This window comes from Triticum aestivum, chromosome 7B (assembly GCF_018294505.1).
Source record: "Triticum aestivum cultivar Chinese Spring chromosome 7B, IWGSC CS RefSeq v2.1, whole genome shotgun sequence".
NCBI classification, from domain to species: domain Eukaryota; kingdom Viridiplantae; phylum Streptophyta; class Magnoliopsida; order Poales; family Poaceae; genus Triticum; species Triticum aestivum.
Window position 1 is genome coordinate 756,585,493 of NC_057813.1, and position 25,286 is coordinate 756,610,778.

Below are 25,286 nucleotides of genomic sequence, written 5' to 3' on the forward strand. Positions count from 1 at the left end.
AGAGAGAAAGAGATAACCCAGAGAGATATGTGATGTTGGATTGCAACTTACAGAAAGATCACTATCGCCGTGGCGATACTGTTATACGAAAACAATCTTGGAGTGTGACTTGCACGGTCCACTGGTTCTAAAGGCTGGGAGAGTTGACTGTCTGGTTTTATAATTAAGAGGGGTTGAGTGTACTTTTCTTAATTGGTAATTGATTTGGAAGAGTAGGATGTCTTACTTTAGCTAAGCGTATGAGTTGATTAATTAGATCCTAACTAACGATGGGAGCCATGGTGGCGTCGAAGATAGCTGGACCGAGCAAGGTTGATGCATCAGTACAATTCTGAAGATGGAGCGATGGCAGCTGGCGGCGGCGGCCTCTGAGAGCACGCCGGACCAGTTTGTGCCCCAGACCCGGCAAGTGGCTAGGTTGGGGTCTCATGTCTTAGATGTTAGGCTGGCTGCGATGTCTGTTTGGTATTAGGCCCAGTCTATCTGCGCCCCTTCATCAACTGGATAGGTGTAGCGACAGTTTGTTGCTTAGACGACGGCTTTAGTCTTACTATTGTATTGATTTTGTAAGGTCCTGTGAGAATAATTAATAAAGTGGCCGTATGCATCGTCCAGATGCAGAGACCGGGGGTCATCCTCCTTTTCTAAAAAAGAAAACTAACGATGGGAGCTAGTAGGTGGTACTTTGACCGGGCACCTTCGCATAAATTTCGGCAACTGGAGTAGTAAACAATAGTGTAGGAGCTGAATCGGGGCTACAGGTAGTGTAATTACTGGGGACAGAAGACCTTCATGGCTTGATTTACAATTGAACGAGCAAAATTAACCACAGCCAGGCATGCAGGGGTAAACTGGGGGTCGATGCCGCACTCACCTTTGTCTGACCGACGTAATTAATCACTCACCGTTGTTTGAAGAGTACTAGTTAGCTATGTAGGCTGAACGTGATGCACACATTGGGGCACATTTTTAAGTGTACATCAACTTGGCTGGCTGCACTTATTAGCTAGCAATGAGAAGACTTGGGGACAGATCGATGCCGTAAACAAGGAACTCGTCGATTGATGGATCCTTTGTTCACGATAACCCAACATCGAGCTTGCCACTAGCACATGGGGGGATGGGTTGTATCACTGGCCAAGATTACTAGCATATAAGTTCTGCAACTGGTGTAGTAAACGATGGTTATTCTAGCAGATAAATCAGGGATACAGGTAACGTAATTAGAGCAGGGATGGAATACAATCAATCATATTCATACGCATGGCTGCACAACTGAATGAGCGTGATTAATCGCTCACCTCTGTTTGAACTGAAGACGAGGCAGTGACAGGCCGACAGCAACTTGCTTGGCCACATCGTTTAAGTTCATCAAGCTGCAGACTGCCTCAGCTGACTTGTTGGTGAACAGAACACACAATGGTGCATCAGATCTGCTGTCAAAATCCCTGGTAACTGAAAGGGGACGAAAGTGTTACAGGCTAATGAGAGATTGAACTGAATCTTGGGAGGGGATTGGCAGGACTGTGGATGTAACGGCCCCGTGTTGGCGTACCGTACCTAGCCAGCGAGATAAGCAAGGGCGGCCAAGGAGGAGTCGGAGAGGGCCTCATAAAATTTGACCAATTGTATAGAAAAAAATACCAACTCACAATATGAAATCAATATAAGTAGATGTGTCATGACTTAAATTTTCATATTGTATAACTTTAGCATGGTAGATGTTGATATTTTTTTCATATAAATATGGTCAAACTTTATGAAGTTTGACTTCAGACAATTCTTATATGCAGAGTAAAAAGGACCGGAGGGAGTACTTCTCCGTTCCATAAAATAAAAAATAAGCGCGTTTTTGACACTATGTGAAGGGAGTATTTTGGTGAAATTTATAGTTGTAATTAGATTAACAATATGTGAATAAAAATAAAAATACACATAGCTGATTGTATTTATTGTTTCGTACGTGTACAAGGAATCCAATTCGGCTTTGGGAGGATATGCTCCTGCCCGTCAAAAATGTTTTAGTAAATGTTTTAAAATATAACAAATTATACGTGTTTACGGTCACATCTAAATGATACCTGCAAATTTTTCGTGAAAAAGTTTAAGCATTTTGACCTATGTGAAAAACAAATCGAATGTCAAATGTTACTCTTAATTTTATTTGTCACCGAGACAGCACTGCAATCCCGTCCCATTTCACATGAAAATTAGCATGTCTGTTATACTAATATAACATCCACACAAAAAAGTCAGAATTTTAGATTTTATTTACTACTCCCTCAGTCCGGAAATACTTGTCGGAGAAATGCATAAAAATGGATGTATCTAGAACTAAAATACGTCTAGATACATTCATTCCTCCGACAAGTATTTCCGGACAGAGGGAGTATTTGTTTTAAATTTACTGTTCATATGGGAGCATATGCTCCCAGAGCTGAAACGACCCTCTTAATGCGGGCCTTTTTTTTATACATGGTGCCATGACGACGTGGCATAGTTGCATGCTAAAAGAATGAAGTTGAACTATCAGTACGGGTGGAATGCCCTCATAACATGTAATTTACTTTGGTTTTCTGAAGCATCTAGATGCTTTTGATTTGTTTTCTCAAGCTTTTGACCAGTTTTTTATTTGTTTCTTTGTCGGATTTTTGATTTATTTTTTATTTTCTTTTAGAAAGTCATGAATGTTTTTTCAAATTCATGAACTTTTTCTATTTCTGGAGAACTTTGAAGTTGCAAACTTTTTTCAAATTTTGTGAAATACTTCTGAATTCATAATTTTTTTGAATACATGTTGTTTTCATCAAATTTATGAACTTTTTAAATCTGGAATTCATGTACCGTTTCCAAATTCGGTATTTTTCTATTTTGCTAATCTTTTTTAGAATTCGTGAATTGTTTTTTAATGGACAAAATCTTTTGGAGTTTGTGAACATTACAAGTTCATGAACTTCTAATTAAATTTTATGATTTTTTCAATTGCATGAATATTTGCAAAATCATGAAATTTTTCCATAATAAAAAATATCAGTTCTTTACTTGGATAGAAGACTAGCCCTGCAACACAACGGAAAAAATTAGCTGGTCGAGGTTGGCAGAGCGAACGATCAGTTATTACTGGGCGGCCCATGCAATAGTGTGTTAGTGTTGTTGCTCGAAGTGCCGCCTGAAGCTTATGTGCTGCCTATTGCGAGGCGCATGGCTGCCACGTCTACAGGGCGCTTGTGGTAAACTCAGTAGGAATTGGCTTGTCCGAATGACGTCATGTTTTTTTACTTCTATTTACATTTTAACTAACATCAATACATTTCAAAACTTCAATTTACTTAAGCAATTCAAAAATACAAACTTATTTTTTTAACATAGTATAATAAAAGAAGTTAGTAATTTTATAAAAAAAATGATGTGCGACTGTTTCTTTATAATATGCATACATTGCAAAAAAATACTTTTATAATGTCCAAAAATGTTTCGTGCCAAAGTGTAAGGCACGTATGATGGAAATGTTCCTGCATTTGAAAAAATGTTTATGACATTTTCTATAAAATTTATATAAAAATTTCAAAAAAGTTCACGTACGTTTAAAAATGCTTAGTTCTATTAAAAATTTGTATCGGGACATTTTCAGAAAGATTAACGTGTTTCCAAATTATATCCGTCAAATTTTCAAAAATGTTTATGCCATGTATTAAAATGTTCACGCATTTTAACAAAAATGTGATTGTCATTTAAAGAATGTACAATTTGTATATGGAAATATGTTGCCACCTATTCAAAAAATTGTTCAAAACATGTATTTTTTGAAATGCACATCAGGTATATTCGACAAAATGTCCAAAGTGTATCAAAAAATATTTTAATGTGTGTTCTAAAAATGTATAAATTTTACTGAGAAAAGGTTGACATGTGTTGAATAGTAAGAAAACTGATAAAGGCCAACACAGAAACAAAAAGATAGCAAAGAAAGCCAAAAAAAAGGAAACCCAAAGTTAAAAAAAATGAAGAAGGAAAACAATCAATGATAAAAATAAAGAAAACAAAATTAAAAAGAATGAAAAACCGAACCACTGAAAAACCATAGATAGAGAAAATAAAAGAAAATAAAAAAGAAAAAAAATGAGGAACCTAGCAACCACATCACTAAGAAATTTTCAATCAAAATGGGCCAGCCGCTAGTGGTCGCTTGTAGGCGATTTCCTATTAAGGCCCCGTTCGGTTTACAGGATTTGCGGTCATTCGAAAAGGAAAGTTAGCTTGTACATGTTTTCTTTCCTTTTAGTTGTTGGGTTCACATTAAGACTCCTAAATATAAGTCTTTTTAGGCATTTCAAATGGACTACAACATACGGATGTATGTAGACATATTTTAGATATAGATTCACTCATTTTGCCCCACATGTAGTTATTTATTGGACTCTTTAAAAAGACTTATATTTAGGCACGGAGGGAGTACAAAACATTCCAAAGGAAAATATCGTTAGGGATGCAGATTTCACAGGATTGGACAAATCCACCCGGAGCACATTTTTTTTTTGAAATTTTCACCGGGGGAGGAGGGGGGGCCCCTCAACCACCTGAATATATTCCATCAAATTTGCCTAGAAGCCTCGCAGCTCCATACAGGATAGGTTCAAGTGAACCAGAATACACGGGGGAAACAAGAGGAGACACAACCAAAAAACACACCCACACACACACACGCACACATCCAGCCGAACTTCCAAAAGACCCGCCGAGGAAAGGGCACAGAAGAAGGCCTTTCGAAGATCTGAAGCCAGGCGCACCAACACCACCGACCTCCATTCCAAATATCATCAGCACAACCAGCAAGGAGGAGGACCTCAACTTACACCTTCATCTGACCAAGCAAGGAGAAGAGCCTTGAACGTTGGCCGGCTGGTTGCCACCCAACAGCACCCCGCAGAGGTAGAGGTGCCATATGGGAACGAGGTGATCCATTGAGTAGGATAACGACCCCGCTAACCCGGCTTCGGATGAAAATCAGACCCATTCCGGCGCATGGCTGAGCCACGATCTCGCAGACGGAGCACCACCTCCTCACCAACAAGGCACACACCACCGTCGACCCCAAATTGGCCGCACCACCCCCACCATCGAACCCACAGCGAGCAGCCCCCACATAGACGAACCGAGCCGAACCTAGATGATGCCTTCAAGAAGGGATGCGACACAAAATGCGCCGCCATCACCCGTTCCAGGAGAACCTAGAACATGGGTTTCCCCAGGTTTTCGGAGGAGCGCTCACCATGACAGCGCCGCCTCCACGGAGGTACACGGCGCCCGCAGGCGTCACCGTCGCCGGCTCCGGCAGGAGCAGAGCTTTCGCCCAAGTGAGAATACCACCTCCTAGAAGCACCGACAGGTCGTGGAGCACTGCCCCCTGCACATTTCCACGGAGAAGGGCCACTGCAGCCCCGCCGCCACACATGACCGGATCCGGTCCACCGCAGGCCAGATCCGGCAGGATCCGACATGCCCCGCCCGCCCCCCATCGGATAAGCCAAATCCGCGGCCGGCAGGCATGTCGCCCAGGCTAGGGGCGAGCACCACCACCCCGCGCCTCACAGAGCACCTCCGCCGGACCCCCAACTGAAACCAGCAGACCCTCGATGCCCCCGAAGCACCGGGCGCCAACGCAGCGGGGAGTCGCCGGTTCGAGGGAGGCCAGCGGGAGGGAGCCGCAAGCGCACCCACCCCCACCGTCCCCGGCCACCGCGCTCGAAGAAGTGACGCGCGCCGGAGTCACGCCGCGCCGCCTGCGCCACCAAGAGCTCCCCCGGCTCGTGGGCGCACTGCGTGAAGAACGACGCCCCGCCGCCGCCAGATTTGAGCGGGCTTTGCCCGGCAGGAGCTTTTGGCGGCGGCGGGAGGGAGAGGGAGTAGAGGGAGGGGGGTTCGGCCGGGGGGAGGGGTCGCCGCCCGAGCCGCCCTGTGGAGGACGGCGCGGGGGGGGGGGGGGTGCGGGAGCACATCTTTGGGTAGAGTCCCGCAAACAGAGGAGTTGCACTGTGTGGCAGAATAAAATATTCAAGCAAAAGTACGGTGTTGAACCAGTACCTCAGTAAAATGTTGGGTTAGCTAATGTTCATTACTCTAATCGTTCTGTGTTTTTTGTGAGGCATCTGAAGGCAGTCCCAGCTCCTTTTCCTTGTTTACCATTTTCACAGTTTTCCACTGTTCACTCAATCTAATTCCTGCTCAATTTGTTTTTCCTTTGTTTTTTATGCCTGCACGCCGAACGGAGCCTAAAAATCAATACAAGCAACACATAGGTTTTTTTTGAGACAAACTCGCAAAGCCTTTATTCACCCGTCACAATGTTTACAGGGACGAAATCCAAATTTCCTGGGTGACCTAACCAAACATGGCGGCCAAAACCCAGGGATAACGCCTGCTTTGCAAGCTTGTGAGCCTCAACATTCGAGGTCCTAAATTCATGATTGATCAAACAAGAAGAAAAAATACTAGAACGGTCTATGATTTCATGCACCACGGCCCCATATTGTGCACTTGTGCCTTTCTTGATCGCTTCAACGGCCAACTTTACAGTCTGACGCCACTGAAATACTGTCGTAGAGCAAGTCATCCGCTAGTGCCAGAGCTTCACGAATTGCCAAGGTCTCCAAAGTCTCTGGGTCATCGATGTTGTTGAAACGGATCACTGACGCTCCCTGGTACTCCCCGCTACTGTCTCTGCAGATAGCTGCTACTGCCCCAAACCCACCATGTCTCGCAACTGCCGCATCAACGTTGATTTTCACATGATGATCTAGAGGAGGGATCCACTCCGTCGATCTGGGAGCTGGTGCATGCTTCTCATTCTCTGACTTCTCCAAAAACTGAATCTCTGAGATATAGCTCGATATGAAGCCATGTGACAAGCAACACATAGGTGTGGCGCTGTAGAAGTGCTCTCGACGCAGCAACCCGCTCTTTGTAATGGGCCGGACCACTACATATTTTTTGTTCTGTTCTTTTCTCCAGTGTGAAACTTTTTTGCTTTCCTACTTGAATTATGTTTATATTTCCACATCACTAAAAATGTTCGCTAAAATTTTCACCGCGTATTATATGTGGAAAAATTACTTTGTTTAGTTTTTTTAAATGGTTAACCGCATATTATAGTATTGTTCGGAGAATGTATTTTTTTTGTTATCATGGTTTTAAAAAATGTCGTACATTTCAAAAAATAATATGTTCGAAAATATTTGTTGCACAATGTAAAAAAAATGTTCATGATATTTAAAAAGGTTCACATGTTTAAAAACATGTGCATGTTGGTTTGATGGAAAATGTTCATCGTGTATTGTAAAATGTTCAAGGTGTGTCAAGAAAATGTTTGCGTGTATGCAAAAAAAAGTACAACATGTATTCAAGAATATGTTCATCATCTTTTTTTAAATGTTCAATGTGTATTCGGAAATGTTCCAATATGTATTTGAAAAAATGTTCATCAGGTATTTAAAAAATATTCAACGTATATAAAAAAAGTTCACCATGTACAACACAAGGTCAACATGTGGTTGCTTCCCAATACCAATGGAAGGTTCCATGAACCGGTGCAAAACCTTTGCAACACTGCTCGTGTAAGTGTTAATTGGGGCGGCTGCTCCTACTGATCGCCTATTGTAAAACGGAACTCGGTCACACAGTAGGTGAGATATACCTCTAGCGTTGAGAGGTGGCCTTGCCTCTTAATGCACATCCAAGAGAATGAGCAAATTTTGGTCCATTTGTTCGCGGGCGTGTTCAAATATGTCCATAGACACCAGAGCGAGCCCTATTTGTCCACCTCTACAATTTGTGCGTCTCATATTTTTTCCTTTTTACTAGTATTTCCTCAAATTTCATTGCACGTTCAACAGAAATATTAAACACAACCATTTTTAACATAAATATTCAACAATTAGCAATTCAAACGACTTAACAATTGAAACATGATCCACAATAAATAGTTCAACAATTCATTCCGAACAGATAAAACAAACAAATCAAAGGTGAACATTTATGCATGTTGAGAACGTTCTGCCTCCCCATCATTCACTCATCGTATCGACATCCATGAGGCTAGTGTAGCCAACATGATCCTCGACTCCTCGGTGATCCTCGCTCGCCTCACTTCCATCTCCCAATCCCAGTGCTATCTATCGCCTTCGTCTTCTCGAGCTCCATATGCTCCCACACATTCACCTTCTCAAACTCCTTTTTCTTCCTCTCACCTATCAACCTCTCCCTCACCATCTCCTCTTCGAACTCCATCCTCTACCTTTGGTCATTCAAGCAGAGCTTGTATCTTCCCTCCTTCTCTCCTCCTTGATGTCCCTTTTTTCATTTTCATGTCTTTGTTGGAAAGAAGCTCCAACCACGTGGACGACATTTGCTAGCCGCTCTATCATGTGTGACCCTATGTTTCTCCCACTTCTCTTCCTCGTCATCCTACTTCTCTTCGGCTCAACCCATTGACCCTATGATGGCTCAACCCCAAGCTCCCCAGCGTCAAGAAGACCACCCCGAGGCCATTCCTAGCCGGTCAGACAACCACCTCGGTCCCGATGAGCAGCCTGTCAGAATTATCCTCCTTGAGCACAAGGTGTTCGAAGAAAAGCCTGTAAGGTAAAATAATTTGTTTTCTCTTTTTTTGCGATATGGAGTAGACTGTAATGGGAAGTATTGTGTTGTAGATGAGTTTGTTTGAATCCTCTTCGTGTATCCTTCTCCGGGTACTCAAGATATCGCGTTTGTGTTTGGAGAGGTGTAGATTGTAGATTCCAGCCAAGAAGACCAGGAAAAGATAAGGATAAAGAATGTCATATATCTCAGGAGCTAGATCACTTCCCGATGAACAAGTAAGAATTGCCTCAACAAAAATGGATGGAATTGGACCGAAAAAAGCCATTCAGCTTTGTTATCGATTATAGGAATATGAGATGGACGAAGATGAGGACATTGCTTTTGATCATGATGATGCACATGCATTAGAACAAGCGACTGAAGCATGATGGTTCCGTTGTCGGTCATGAGGTGATTTGTATGTTGAGGCAAGATGGACACAATAGACTGGTACAAATCTGGTCTACCAAGAGCGATGCTTTCGACACCGGTTTCGGGCGGCTCCGGGTTTGTTCCATCACATGCGAACATGTTATAATACTTGGAGAAGCCAGTTTTTTTGGCACCAGTTTTACATCATCAGTTATGGCAGAAATTTTCTAGCGCCCTAAAACCTTCTCTCTCCTTCGTTCCCTAAAACTACTTTTGAGCACGACATGCTCTAAGAAACTGTATCTCCGTTGCGCAAGAGGGGGTAGAGCCCGGTCGAAATAAATAAATTGTGTGTTCATTATCCCAATGATTACAAACCATTTATAAAAAAAGGTCAACACATCCAGTGGTCTATCATTCCATTTGCACAATTTAGAGAACATAGGAGACACATCTCTAATATTGACCCACAACTGACCCCGTCTGTATGCTTGCTAATTACTAGGCAGCAGCCTGATGGCTGGTGCCGATGAATTTTCTTCTGGTGGGGAAGACGCTGAACAGCACGCTGGCGAAGGCGGTGATTCCGAGAGGCAGGTTCCTGAACAGCTGCTGTGCCTCCTCCCCCGCGTTCGGGAAGAAGCAGTTCTGGATCCCCACGTCGGTCAACGCCATTGCCAAGAACACGAGCACCACGAGGACGGCATGAACAAGGTCCTGGCCCCTCAGGCGGCGCCTCTTCAGCTCCGGCAAGATGTCGGAGAACTCCACGTCCTCCTCCCCCTTGGACAGGTTGAGCACGTTGAGGCGGCCGCAGGTGGCCACGCCGTAGTACAGCTTGCCGTTGTGGACCAGGGAGTCCGTCAGGACGAAGAAGAAGCAGGAGAGGGAGAGCACCACGAGCAGCACCATGGTGATGTACCAGTTGCTGCTGTAGCACTTGCCCCCGTTGCTGAAGGACGAGGCCAGCATCTGGTATATCATCACCGTCCCCGACGGCAGCAGCTGCGTCAGGTTCGCCGTCGCCGCCAGAATCGGCCTGTCCACCCCGGCCGCCGACACCGGCTTGATGAGCGGCGTGTGCCCTGCCTCGATGTCGTCCATGGCACCGCTGAGTGCTGCCATTTGCTCGGCTCACTTGTAATTTCTGATGCGTACGTGTGTGTGTGTTTACTAGCACGGTAGCTCTGGCTGGTGGTGCATTGCACGCCCATTTGCTCTACTACTTGTATAGCTAGCCGGTGAAGCCACATGATACTGGTAGTAGTATTAGTTATTGGCTTATCGCATGCGTGTGATTGTTAATTGGTGCTACTTGTACATCGGTTGTGTCGTCAAATTAACTGATGATGCTTCTTCACCTTTGACTTTGTAGAAATTAGCCATGTTGATCTGTTCGACTTTGAATAAATATTAACATGTCCTTCTGACATGAATATCCAATATCGATCGGTACACACATTGCATAGGATGTACGCATAAGCATCAATGATGATATGCAAACTGGCACTTTATGACTGCTGAAAAACTGGATAACTATCCATTTGGATTTCCCAATAGCGAGCTAAGCTGTATTTAGCTTTCAGCATAAATAAGCAGACAATGAAGCAACAAATATAACATACTTGACAATTGATATATAACAACGGTCCAGCCAAAGAAATATAACAATGACATGGTGTAGTTCATAAAAGCAACTAGCACATAACAAGGACATGGTGCACTGCAGTTCATACTTCATAACAACAACAACTAGCTCATAACAAGGACATGGTGTTGTTCATTACTTTCTCTGTAAAGAAATATAAGAGTCTTTGGATCATTACTTTAGTGATCTAGACGCTCTTATATTTCTTTACAGAGGGAGTACATAACTAAAACATAACATCAACTAGCTATAGTACATAACAGCCACACATAGCAACAAGTCACAATCCAGGATATGGTCTTCGACACATGACAAACCAAAGTTTGCCCTCCCGCCAAAGCAACATAACAACTAGCATTTCATAAGTTCATTACATAACAAATAATCAAAGCTTGTCATCTAGGAGGACTTCGTTTTGCGTGTGTGCCTCCACATAGTCTCGGTCTATATGTATACATGGATAAGAGTTGACATAGACATGATAGATGACATCCCTGCACATTGACCAATCATGGCTTCATAAATATAATAAGAGTGTAAGCAACCCTAGGATAAGATGAGGGAGGACGCCTCATCTTTGTTCTAACAACATCCGTTCCAGGCCGTGTGTCGGCTTGAGATATCAGCCAGTCCTGGATCAACTGGCATCATTAATTGTTAACAAGATTTTCGTAGGCCTAGACTTGGGGTTGGATCGAGGTCCTTCTAATTAATTAACGGAAGCTTGCATGTCTGAACATTGACAAATGTTAAGTGAGATCAACTTGGTTGTACTTATTAGCTACTCCTTCCGTCCCATAATATAAGTTAGCTAGTAAAATTTGGATGACAAGTTTTAGTTTCCTTTTGGGGTTTTTTTAATGGCAAATTTAGTTGTAAAAAAATGTCAGGACGAGACTACTTCGTGCTACACATGTGGCACTTATCATTTGGGTAGTTGTTTGCATAGCATATCATAGATCAACTTAATCATTTCCAGTTCAATGGATTAAATGAGGGTGGACGTCTTACAATTTGTTCGAACAACAAGCATGCAGATCATGCGTCGACATGAGTGATCAGCCAGCTCTCAATCAACTGGCAAACCATTAATTAACTGTTAAACAATGCATAATTAGACGTAGTTGTGAGAAGACTTGACGATGGGCACAAATATTATTAAATGGGACTTGGACAGACTTGGCAGAGTTAGCTAGTAAGCTATGTGAAGACTTTGGAATTGGTCAAGGTCCTAATAAGTAAGAATCTAAGGCTTTGTTCGTTTAATCCCACCCCCACCTGGATCGGGCTGAAACCTGGTCATGGTTGGATCCCGACCTACCTTATATGCACGTCCAGTTAATGGGTTAAGCTCGGCCAGGTTCCTCTTCAAAACCACGCCAAAAGGCCAAGTTCCGCCGGGGTTTAACCCACATCCCCAACATGGAACCAAACTCCATGGACTGGACAACAAGCAAAAAAGATCTCATGGAAACAAAAGAGGAGAAGGTGGAGAGCGACGGTGTCTACAGTGGCAGGGAAGGACTACATGGAGAGGACAGAAGCTCTCCACTCACCGCGGACACGCCCATTTCTCGCGACGCTGCACCTCCTCCTCTCCCTCCACGGAAGCCTTTTCTGACTACACCAGCCTTCTCCGGTGTCCCTCTCCACCAACTCTGGATGTTAAATTCCCCCCCCCCCTCCTTCTTCTCGGTCCTCCCTCCCCTCTCATGTTGTAGGTTAGGTCGTGAATGAATCAACGTTCAGGGTATCAGTAACAGGTAGTATATCGGTCGGGTGCTGAGTAGGGAATAATCGGCCTATTGGCCTAGTAAATGAATTTATCGGTAGGTTAACTAGGGACATATCTACATCTAAATTTCTTTTCAACGTTGGATAGAGCACTTGTTGCAGTGGAAGCAGATGTAGGTTTCTACAAATGCCAAATGCAACACATAAATACATACTTGACACTAAATAGGAGAGAGGCATTCAGACGGGCTGGCCCACATAAAGGTTGTTTTGTTTCAGTTTTATTTATTTTTTTCCTTTTTAGATTCTGGGTTTTACTCTGGGATTTTTCTTTTACTTTTTTCAAATTTTACTTTTTATAGGTTTTCCCAATATACGGTGAATTTTTTTCTTAACATACACTAAAGATTTTTTTAAGTACACATTGAACTTTTTTTTACTATATTGACAACATTTTTCAAGTACACACTGAACATTTTTTATATGTACAATGAACATCCCTGTTATATACATTGAACCTTTTTAATATACAACGGTATTTTTAATAGACACCAAACTTCTTTATAAAACACAAACTGGTTTTTTTCTAAAAAAATATTTTACAATTTTTAATATGATTTTGAAATATCTAGATCCTAAAAATAATAGTCGTTTTTTTTCCACAACCTTGTCATAAATAGGTCTTGTAAAAAATTCCATGACTTTCACCACATTGTCAACAATCTCAGCATTGTTACATAAAAATGTTGCCTTGTCCACATAATAATGATTAACGAGTATCCCCATCTAAAAGTAATGACACTAAACCTAATGCATTAATAACAAGCCTACCGCATAATATCCAAAGCGCATCACAACAACTGAATAAATTAGGCCATGCCATTATTTAACACATACCCTTACCCTAATTGTATTTCTTGCTACCTAGACAAGTATAATGCTTACTACATAACATAAGCCTCATACAAACCTAAAACCCCTAGCTTTAACAATGGATTTGAGAGAAATACCAAAAACTAGGGTTTCCCCAAAAAGCAAACATTGCCACGAAGTAATGCGCTCCCAACCAACCAAACCATGGAGATGGGTGAGGTTACGTCAAGGATGAACGGTGCTCTGGTTCATCGAACAGTTGGCACTGATTGGAGGTGAGTTTGGACGAGGGAGAGGCACCAACTAGGGTGGGAGAAGAGGAACAAAGATGGGGGCTGAATGGGTGGGTGAGTGGCCCACCCACGACCTCCCTAGCCGTTTTTTATAAAGGGTGAATTTTATTGACTCAAAACGAAGCATCAAGTGGATACAAACATAATGAGCACACCCGGCCTCTGCATAGCTTGGATGCACACAACCAACACCAACACACATAAATAAAGACGCCGGCAAAGAGCAAAGTCATACAAGAACAAAGCAATACCTGAGAGAGAGAGAGAGAGAGAGAGAGAGAGAGAGAGAGAGAGAGAGGAGAGAGAGAGAGAGAAACAAAGCGATCCAAATATCGATCAACAATCTATAACAACAACCATATCCGCACCAACCATATCTTCACACCACAGGGACAACAAGGTTCTTCAACATCAACGCCTTCAGGAAGGGAACCACACACAAGTGTTGTTGTCACCCCGAAGAACAAGTTCGATCATATCTGAGCAATGCATTCAACCAGGTAACGACGCAAAAACTATCGCCATTGCCAGGTATAACCAACTTAGGTGAAACCTAGGATTTTCGCCCCAGAACTCGAGACTGGGTACTCGAGAAGCACCACCAACTCGGAGTCAACCATGTGTTGTCGCCACCACTTTTTCGCGATCCCATCAGCTATATGTGATGGGCTAAGAATCCCACCACCGGCGATGTGCCACCATACCCTCTGCGTCAAGTCGCTGTCCATAAATTGTACATCATTGAAGAAAAAACCGGCTAAAATGATATCCGCCAAAACCCACCACTTAACTCGTCGGGGGCTATCGCCGCCGACCGTCACGTTAGGGTTAGTGGGCTACCACCAACCATGGTCAACGGCAACATACACTTGGCAATGTCAGCGAGGTCCGTGATGACTAGACATGTGTGGACGTAGGTCTGCCGCTATTGACTACAACACCCATCTACCTTACCACCATCGTAATTGATGACAGACAGAAGGGCCAGAGTGTAAAATACTTTTAAAAATTGATCATTTCGTACTAAACTCATTATTAAGGATGGAAACAGTGACTTTGGCCCGATGACATTCCTGGTGAGAGCACATGGACAATGAGAGAGGGGATCCATCGCAACATTTCGTGAAACAGCTGTCATGCGCGCCTGTACCATTGAGTGCGACGTAGCCCATCTACACTATTTTTCTATCATGACTGACGGTAGACAAAAGGGTCAGAATGTAAAACACTTTTAAAATGGATCATTTCATATAGAGCTCATGATTTACTTTTATTTCGTTGTACTGCCATGATTAAAGATGAATAGATTGAAACTTTCTCGCAAAAAAAAACTTGTAAGAGCAGTGATTTTGGCCACATATGAGAGGCTGAATCCAGCCTAGGTGCCATTTTTCTTTTTGACGGGAGCCTAGATGGCATTCTTAGTGAGAGCACAGTCACACTTAGAGAGAAGATCCACGGTTAGATTTAGTCAAGAGCTTTGCTTCACCTACGTAAAATAATTATAAAAACTAATGTAAAGTCAGAAAATTCTTGAAAAAAACATAAGTTTATTTTCGTATAGGTGTAGGATTTTTGTCCTCCCTTCCAGAACCTTCTCTCTCCCCCTTTGAGATAAGCAAGGACTAACTAATGAGAATGAGAATCAGACTAACCTAATCCCTTTTTTCCTCGGTCGCTGCTTCTCAAACTGCCGCGACATTGCCCTCGCCACCCTTCAGCATTAAACGCAACCTCGTCCACACAAGGATTCTCCGCTCGGGCTTACTAGATTGGTACGACGCTGGTCATGAACTGCCCTTGACGGCTGGACCTTGGCGATACGCATCGGATGATGGAAAGTTAAAACGAACTGATCATGGGGAGGTCCTGTTTGGCGCCCTAAGCGCTCCTTAGACTAGTTGGCGTTCGCAGAGGACTTGTAGTGGGCCGGCCCAGTACCTTCCTTTCAAACACGGGAACATCAAAAGGAATAAAAAGGTGAACATGATATTTCTCACGCTAACTTCGGAGAACCAGGGTTCGAACCACATAGAGGAAGATGCATACTCCTAGGCAGTAACCCCTAGGACTTGCTGATTTGGTCGTCCAGTATATCGAAACATTACTATTTGACCCTTTCTTTTAGTTATTAACATATTTAACCTTTCTTTCTGTGAGTAACATATACTATTGTATATCCAGCATAATTACTCCCTCCGTTCGGAATTACTTGTCTCGGAAATGGATGTAAACAATCACAAAAATTGGAGTAAGCTAGTGAATTTGGAAAAAAAAAGTTCACGAGCTAGAAAATCTTGCATTTGAAAAAAATCATCGAATTTGAAAAAAAAAATCACAAAATTGAAATAGTTCATCGACTTGGAAGAAAACTTCACAAAATTGAAAAAATTCATTGATTTTGAAGAAAGCTCATACATTTTTAATAAAAGCTCACAAACTTGAAAAAAAGTTCAAATTTTGAAAAAAGTTCATCGGTTTTGGGAAAAAAGTTCATCGATTTTGAAGAACGTTCATCAAATTAAAAAAAAGTCCATCAAGTTTGGAAAAAACTTCACAAAAGTTGAAACAAGTTCATTAATTTTGCAAATAAGTTCATCGGTTTTGAAAGAGAAATTCACGAATTTGTAAAAAGTTCATCGGTTTTGGGAAAAAAGTCACATTTTTTTAAAAAAAAATCATCAATTTTGAAGAAAATCGAAGTTCGAAAATAATTTCATCGATTTCAGAAAATTTCACATATTTTCAAGCAATTCGTTGAAGCTGGCCATGCAAAAAGGAAAAACAGAATGAAAAAGAAGAAGGGAGGATAAAAGAGAGGAAAGGTTGCACCTTATCAGAACCTGCTAGGTGGCGGGGTAAATCATTCTTTTTGCGTTCAAATCATAGGAAAAAAAACCTTAGGCACCCCTACATGGGCCGGCCCAGCACGGGGCGCTGCAGGCGTCACTTTTGCGAAATGCATACAAATGGGCGCCTGCAGTGCTAAATAGGAAACACTTTGATCATGTGGGCTACTCGTTGTGAACATGTTAAATATGGGCTTTGTGATTTGGTTGGCTTCTCGTGGTCGGAGGTCGGGGGGGGGGGGGGGTAATTAGCAACGGAAGCATTGATCATGGCCTCGCCATCCGGGTTGGCGTTGGCGGGGGCGTGATCGTCGTCGCCAGCACCATTTGGTACTGCCGCCGCCACCAGGTCGCCAAGGCCAACGTCGACGCCGAGCCTAAAGACCCAGCTCCGGTCGCCGCCCCCCGAAGACGCCAACCCTGCTCCCCACGCCCCAAAGAAATCATCATCATCGACCCGTTGGTAAATTACGCGCCTTGTCTGTCGACCTGTCTGCACTATTCACATATGGGCTTGCTCCAAAGCTTTTCGCCGTCGATGGTGCACGTGTTCTTGTGCGTGGAGGGGTCGACGCGGCGGGCGGCGAGTAGAATAGGTTATTTTCTTTCTCGCAAAAAAAAAGAATAGGTTATTTTCTTCAGGACCGAGGAAGATGGAAAAAATGGAAAAAGGAAGAAAAAGAAGTAGAAAAGGGAGGGGCGTTGCGAGAATCGAACTCGCGACCTCTCGCACCCAAAGCGAGAATCATACCACTAGACCAAACGCCCAACTCGATGCTTAGCTTCCTTAATCATCTTACTAATCCTTTAGCTTAACTACTCACTTGACGATTTCTATAGCGAGAGGTAAGCAAAGTTGGATGCAAGACAGCGCAGATTATTAAGTCCTAGCTAAGAATTTCCCGTTCTTGCGTGTCAGACGACACTCGTGCCGCCTGCCGAATCATTTTCAGTATGGGATCTGTGCTACCAGTAGATAGGAACAGGAATAGCTTGCTGCCGGATTCACCAGCTTCTCGTGGGCAACGCTGGAATTTCACCCCTATGGCCCTATAAGCCTGAGAGAAACCATATGCTTGTGGAGGTGTGGTTCTTGTGCTACATCTGTCAATCCAGCAGTTAGCAGCCGCACCTCGCCTCTCGTCCAAACAAACGAATTAACGGGGCATACTCGTGTGCGGTCGGCGATCGAGTTTCACGCCATCCTGTTCCTATAGACACTCTGCACAAGGTCTTGGCTTTTGGGTTAATACATTGCTGCTCTAGTGCATTTTATTGGTACTGCATTTCACTGCATTTTGTATGGGAACAAGGTCTCGGTTCTGGAGTTATATTGCTGCTCTAGTACATTTCATTGGTAGTGCGCTTCACTGCATTTTATATAGGAAACAAGGTCTCAGTTCTGGAGTTTTATTGCAAGTGGAGTACTAGCATGTACTCCCTCCGTTCCTAAATATAAGACCTAGATTCACTCATTTTGCTCCGTATGTAGTCCATAGTGGAATCTCTAAAGGGTCTTATATTGAGGAACAGAGGAAGTAACAGATAAGAAGGTCATGTTTCTATCCTCTGCTTGTAGTGTCACAGTGAACTAGCAGCCTGTTTTTTAACAGGGTAGTGTGCTGGTGAACTATGCAGGGCCGCATGCTTTACTTGGTCAAATCCTAGTGCAACAGAAGGCTGTAGAAGGCATTAGCTATTGCCCAGCTGGTGTTAGTTGAATTCATCGCTGCATCCTGATCCTATCTACACAAGGTCTCAGCTTTTTGGTTACAGTGCTGCTGTGTGCATTTTAATGGTAGTGCAATTTCACTGCGTTTTGTCCAAAGAAGGCCTCAGTTTTGGAGTTGTACTGCAACTGCGGCAATATGTCAGAGATGTAAAGCTCATGTTACCGCCCTCTGCTTGTAGTGTCATAGTGAACTAGTAAGTTTTCACACTATTAACTTCTACTTCTCGTGTAAACATACTAATCCTAGTGCAACAGAAACCTGCGGCAGGCCTTAGCTATTGTCGCTTATCTTTGATTGCTAGCTCCCATTTGATGGTATATGCATATCTAGAATCCAGAATTCTTGATCCGCATATGGCTAACTGCACCATGCACAAAACAGCGTACCTGCATGATTGCCCAGTTGGAGATTTTTCTTCTGAAATAAGAAACAAACAATCAGGTTCTCTATATTGATCTTGAGTGCCTGCTTGCACTTGCAGTGGGCGATGTGGAGGAGCAGACATGGGACGAGGTCGTCCTGGGGTGTGAGACAGCGGTGCTGGTCGCGTTCTGGGCGCCAAGGCCTATGCCGGCAAGCTGAGATGTCTGAGGGTGAACACGGACGAGAACCAGGAGGTGGCCTCGAGGTATGGCATCAGGAGCATCCCCACCATCCTCATCTTCAAGGACGGCGAGAGAAAGGAGACAGTTATCGGTGCCATTGCAGACACGGCATTGGCCGCCACAGTCGACAGGTTCTTGTGAGCCTACAGTGGCATGCTGTAACATAGTACATGCTGATCCGAGTGAACAGATTTTGCAACGAGCCTAGGATTCTACTAGCTCTGCTTCCATGATTTTTTTTTTGTGAAATCAGACTGAGTTGCGTGCACACAAGAATAATTTGGCATCGCTTCTGATATGATGATAATCAAGCCTGCAAGAGGATGACCAGTTTTAATGGCTGACTACTGTTGGTTGGGCCATATGTATGTTGCTTTCTTGTATATCTGATGGTGACATTTTTTCTCGACGATATCTAATGGTGACTGTATCTAGTGATGCAAGTCAAATCATATATTCATATGTAATGGGCAATTCTAATTCTTTGCTCTTCAATGCCCGAGGGCCCCTTTGATTTAAAGTTTCCTTTTTGTGCATACGAATCTTTCATAAGAACTTTTAGCTGCATCTTGCGATTTTTTTACATAATTAATTCAATCGTGCGATTTTTTTACATAATTAATTCAATCGTGCAGGATTAATTACTGTCATCATGTGGTTTTTCTGTTCTTGCATTTTCAAAATCTGTAAATCGAAGACGCCCCAAAGTTTTGTGGCTCCAATTGTAGGGATTAGATGGAATGCTACTAGCACTATTGTGCTGCTTACATGTGGGCCATACCTCTCCTGCAGCGGCGGTCGGGGGAGGGAACAGTAGATTTACTCCCTCCTTTTTAGATCACTAAAGTACTGATCTAAAAAGTCTTATATGTAGTGCTCTAAAAAAGTCTTATATTTAGTGCTCTGAAAAGTCTTAGATTTAGTAAAAATCTTATGTTACTTTCCGGAGGGAGCACCGGTGTTGAAAATTTATTGAAATTTTTAATATGAATGTTCTGTTTGACAGATTTCCATATAAAAAAACATTTTTGTGCCTGAGAGAAAAAAAAAGTTTTCTAAAGCAGCAAAATTTTGAGCACTAAATTTGTTGTTTTTCACACATGGCATTAAGCATATCAATTTTTTTTCTTCATAAAATGTACATGTTCTCTTCCTGATCCTGTGCCATACGATTATTATTGTTTTGTTCAGGTGCACCTCTTAATTTCCTTGCTCGTTGGCTTTGGCATATATTCAGAATCACACAATTTACGTGCCAATTATAACAATCAAACAAAGTGTCATCATTCAACTAATTCCTAACATTATTGCAGAAGATTATGCCCACTCAGAACACCATAGCAATTGTCTGGGGGGAGGGGGGGGGGGTGGCACGTTGACATCTCGATATTTGGTTAGTATATGTGTGACTACTATGCATGGTATCGACATCAATGGCGTCAATGTCATGATCTACTAATAAGGTTGGGTGTTGGTGTTCCCCTCAAACACCAATTCCTTGCCGGGCGGCAGTGCACTCGCAGTGCTGCTCCCGTTGGCAACGACGAGGGGTGAGAGGCTGCCGCCGTCTCTATTCTACCGCTATGATATGAATCGAAGGATTGTGTAGCGGCGGCAATAGGATTAAACTAGGTCTCGTTTAATGCCGTTTAAACCAACTAATGATCTAATAGTTAAAATATTTGCTTTTTTTCAGAGAAAAGGAACTATGAATGGAGCTAGCTAAAGTTAACTAAGCCGCACTTGTGAACCCACTTATTTGCCATTTACTCCCTCCGTCCGGGAATACTTGTCCTAGAAACGAATAAAATGAATGTATCTATAATTACAATAAGTCTAGATACAACCATTTCAAGGACAAGTATTTTCGGGCGGAGGGAGTACATCCCTAGGCGGCAAGGTTACGACATAGTACATGAGTGTTCTCTTGACGTGGTGGTGCTCCTTTGCTTTCTTCTTCCCTGGGGCTAGTACCATATGGCTTGATCATTGTTTTTGGCGGTTGATATGCTTGATCATTTTAATAGTACATGATGTGTTTTTATTTGTCAAGAAAGTCTTTTGACATACATTATCACTTTGGTAGTATGTGGTATGCTATATTTTGTTCATAAAATATGATAATTTCTGAAAACGATTCTACTGCGTTCCTAAATATTTGTTTTTTTAGAGATTTCAACAAATGACTACATACAGAGCAAAATGAGTGAATCTACACTCTAAAATATGTCTATATACATCCGTATGTGATAGCCCATTTGAAATCTCTAAAAAGACAAATATTTAAGAACGGAAGGAGTAATGACTAAATTCCAAGTCGCATGACCTCATACGTACCAACAAAGAAATTACTACTAGCAGTCAGGGTATTGTTGTAATAATAATACGCCATAAGTTTTTGAAATGAAGAGTATACGGTACAAAACAAATACAGTACAAATTTGCTTCTTTTTTATAAAACGAAAAGAAAACAAATACAGTAATTTTCCTCCAGTAGAAACGGAAGCCCAGAGAAACCCCAAATCCTCCGATCCACCACAATGGCGCCGCCGGCGCCGCCCAACAGCCCCGATGGCGACGCCCCGCCGGCGATGGAGTCCCAGGCGGGCCTCCCGGAACATGTCGTCGAGGACATCCTCCTCCGCCTGCCCACGGCCGAGGACCTCGCCCGCGCATCCATGGCCAACGCCTCCTTCCGCCGCATCATCGCCGCGCGCTCCTTCCTCCGCCGCTTCCGCGCCCTCCACCGGCCGCCTCTCCTGGGCGTGCTCGCATACGACTCGTCCCAAAGGGCTAACCTCTCGGTCGCCTTCCTCCCGGCCCAGCCGCCCCACCCCGCGGCGGCGGCGGCCGCCCACACCCTCGCCAGGGCAGACTTCTCCTGCTCCTTCCTACCCTCCCCGGAGCTGTGGATCAACTGTGACTTCCGCGACGGCCGCGCCCTCCTCTCCAAGCATGGGGATTTCCTGTCCAACCTCGCGGTATGCGACCCGCTGCACCGGCGCTACCTCCTGCTGCCTGCCCTCCCTGACGACCTGGCTGCCCTATCCAGGCAGCTGGATGTCATCCATTGTCACCCCTTCCTTGCCCCTGCCGGCGAGGTCAGGGGCGACAACGTCGACCCTCCATCGGGCTTCAGGGTCATGTGCTTGCTCAGGTGCTCGAGCCAGCTGATCCTCTTCATCTTCTCTTCGTCGGGTGCCCGCGCCGGCCAATGGCGCACTGTTACATTTGGTGGTTGGGGCGCCTTGATGGCAGGACACGTCGGCGTGGATTTCTTCCTGGCAACTCTATCCACGCGCCGCCATTATGCTCATGGGTGCTTTTATTGGGAGATACCTTATACCCGCCAGCTGCTCGTGTTCGACACGCACACGGAGGAGTTCTCTTCTCTCAGCACTCCACGCGGCCATTATGAGATGGTCTTTGTGGAGGCAATGGAAGGAAGGCTCGGGATGTTTAGCCGCAGCACTGAAGATGATGGAAAACACCTCTTGTATGACATTTTGCGAGATAATGGGGATGGCACGAACGAGTGGCGAAGGGAGGACGTAATCTCGGTGCCATATAAATATCACTATGACATCATCGGTGTTGCAGGGGGATGCGTACTTCTACATGGGAATCTAGACAACCCGGAGTCTCCAGAATTCCACTTCAGCTCTTATTCACTGGATCTGCAGACTATGAAGCTTAAGTGGTTTCGTGGGACTCAGTCCTTGTACTTCTCCCCACACACCCATCTGTATGCGGGTTTCCCGCCATCCTTGTCTCCACCAACTATTTGAAGGGGTAAGCTTTCTTCTAGTTTTTAATTGTATTGTTTGTGGCATACCATATATGGTTGGTATTGCAATATGATGCAAGTATTAGTTAATTTCATGGTACCATCCTCTCTTATTCTACTAATTTCTGCCCATTATAATCCTGTTGGTGCCTATCAGAAATATTATAATGCTTTTATTTATATAGAGTATGCAATTGGAAAGATATGAAACTTAGGAAAGCAAGAAATACTTTCTTTCTCATCTTATTGATATGCATGACACCGTTATAAGACTGTCACATAAATAAAATAAATCATCAGCAATGTCATTCTATCCATATTATAGTAAGCTGGAGACGTCAGATCCAGGAAGAGGATGTGGGCGGGCATTGGAACCGAGAAGAGGCCGCTTCCAGGGATCTGCGCGCTTACACATATAGGGGTCCGCTGCAGCGCTGCATAGGGTGGCTGGCCGCCGCAAATATCGGAGGACCGGCATGCGAGCATCAGCAACACCGAAGCGAGAAGGGGACGGGGAGGCCGCGAGCGCTGTAAGACGGCCCCTCGGCGCGGACATTGCACGAACTTTGCTTGCCCACGCCCTTCGACAACGCCAAGTAGTAGGAGGGGAGTGGGTGGCAGCACGGCCGGGAAGGCGTTAGGGTTTCGCTAGTGCTGCTCGGATGGAGTTGCTTGGAAAGTTATGAAACTTAGGAAAGCAAGAAATACTTCTTTCTCATCTTATTAATATGCATGGTCATTATAAGACTGTCATATAAATAGAAGAAATCATCAAAGCAGTGTCATACTATCTCTACTATAGTAAGCTGGAGATGCCAGATTGAGGAAGACGATGCAGACGGGCGTCAGATCCAAGTAGCACCGAGAAAGGGCCGCTTCCAAGGATCTGCTGCTCGCTTGGACATACAGTGTCCAGCTGCAGGGCTGCAAAGTGTGGTTGGCCCGCACCAATATTGGAGGGACTGCCGCCTTGGCCGGCACGCAAGCAGCAGCAACACCGAAACGAGAAGGGGAGGGGTGGAGCTCACGAGCGCTGTAAGACGGCCCCATCAGCGTGAATGATGCACGAGCTTTGTTTTGCAGCGCTGTTTGACTATGCGAAGGATTAGGAGGGAAGTGGGTGGCAGCGGGGACCGGGAGGGGTTAGGGTTTGCCAGTGCTGCTCGGATGGAGTTGCTTTTATAATGTTCTATTAAGCTGGATTTGGACTTTGATAGCGCTAGTTGCTTAAAGCATTTGTAACAGATCCCCTAAACTTAATCCCTCAAACCTTCTTCCTATCCCCAAAAGTAAAAGAAATTGAGGGATTAAACTTTTCCTTACCTAGAAGATGCCCTATAATTTAATCCCATAAAAAAATTCAACACAAAATTTTAATAAGATTCTATTAAACTGGTTTTTGACACGTATTTTTTTTCCGGTCAATATACATTTCTGTACATAGGTAATGCTACCTAATTCCACTTTTAGTTGCTTGATGTTAACCCCTTAGCTTTCAATAGGCCTTTGTCCTGAACATGCTCATGCCTTTTCCAATTCATTGCATTACATAGTAGTATAGGTGACATCAATAGTCTGCTGAGAGAAATGGCAATATCTGAACTAAAACCACTGGAACGGAGGGAGTAGTAGTTTTTTTTTCGTGCCATGCAGTTTTATATCGCTTCACACATGACTCAAGAGTAGGGGTACCTCCAGAGGTTTCATGGTCACTGCTGATCGTGGCATTGCTGACTAATTGCAGTGTCTTGGTAATAATGGTAAGAAGAAAATTTGCATATTTGCCTGCATCCAGATTGATAGGCGACTTAAACTATTACAATTACATAGTTATGCTGCTGGTTTCTGTTGTATCTCTTCTGAGATACTGGACCTTTGTATGCACTGAACTTTCTGGGTTTTATTTTTAATGGAACCGGGACAGCCCCTGGCCCCTCCTGATGATATAAAAAAAATGGTTATACTGCTGTGAAGAAAAAAAGAAGCATTTCTGATACCATGCTGCTAACATATATATGCCCAGTAAAAATGTCTGCACTTAGAATTACATGCCTATTTACCTGTCCAGACAACTTTTGAAAACAAAACATGTTTGCACATTTCTTATCTTATAAACCAATGTTCCTCCGAAAGTATGTAGGTGCTTTAATTCGTCGCATTTAACTGTTATTGTTGTCCACATGCTATTGTTGCAGGGCCTAACTAGACTGGCTGCTGGTGCTGGTCATTGCAAGGATACATCCATACATCAAACAATTGTGTTTGACTAATTGGCTTGTCTGGTCTCCAGTCATTGTGATGGCATACCTGATGACCAGTTGGTTGGGAATGCATCGACAGTCCATCGGCCTACTTTCTCAAGCTAGTGTTATTTGCAATATGCATGCTTCCTTCCAGTTACAACATTTATTTGAACTTGATGGAATATGTATGTATGTGTTCTAACTGTTGTTACATATTTAATTGGTACTTGATTAGACATGTTTGGAGACATATTTGCACATATTTGCCTATTTGGTCACTGGATTAGAAAGGTCAGACACAGAGAAACGGCCACAATATTTAGTTCACCCACCTGACTGACATATAAATGGATGTAGGCACTTTCGGATTCTAACTTTGTTCCCCTTCCAAAGACCAGCCTAAAATTGAAAATGCTTACATCGGCAATCCGAACGAATCTACTTAAAAGTCACATATTTTCAGTATTCATGTTTAAGTTGCATATATACTTCGTTTAAATTTGACACAATCATTA

The 25,286-nt window shown here is 43.6% G+C and overlaps 1 protein-coding gene and 1 non-coding gene across 2 annotated transcripts; one reads left to right on the plus strand and one right to left on the minus strand.

Annotated features, from left to right (window-relative positions):
- Window positions 1-17,099: 17,099 nt before the first annotated feature.
- Window positions 17,100-17,171, minus strand: TRNAP-UGG (transfer RNA proline (anticodon UGG)). Its single transcript has one exon. It is a non-coding gene; the product is annotated as a tRNA-Pro (tRNA).
- A 4,073-nt stretch (window positions 17,172-21,244) lies between these two features.
- LOC123158796 (uncharacterized) lies at window positions 21,245-21,752 on the plus strand (the record flags this gene model as incomplete). Its single annotated transcript, XM_044576637.1, has 1 exon — window positions 21,245-21,752. A coding segment is annotated over exon 1 (471 nt), but the record flags the coding sequence as incomplete, so codon positions are not given.
- Between the last annotated feature and the right edge of the window lie 3,534 nt (window positions 21,753-25,286).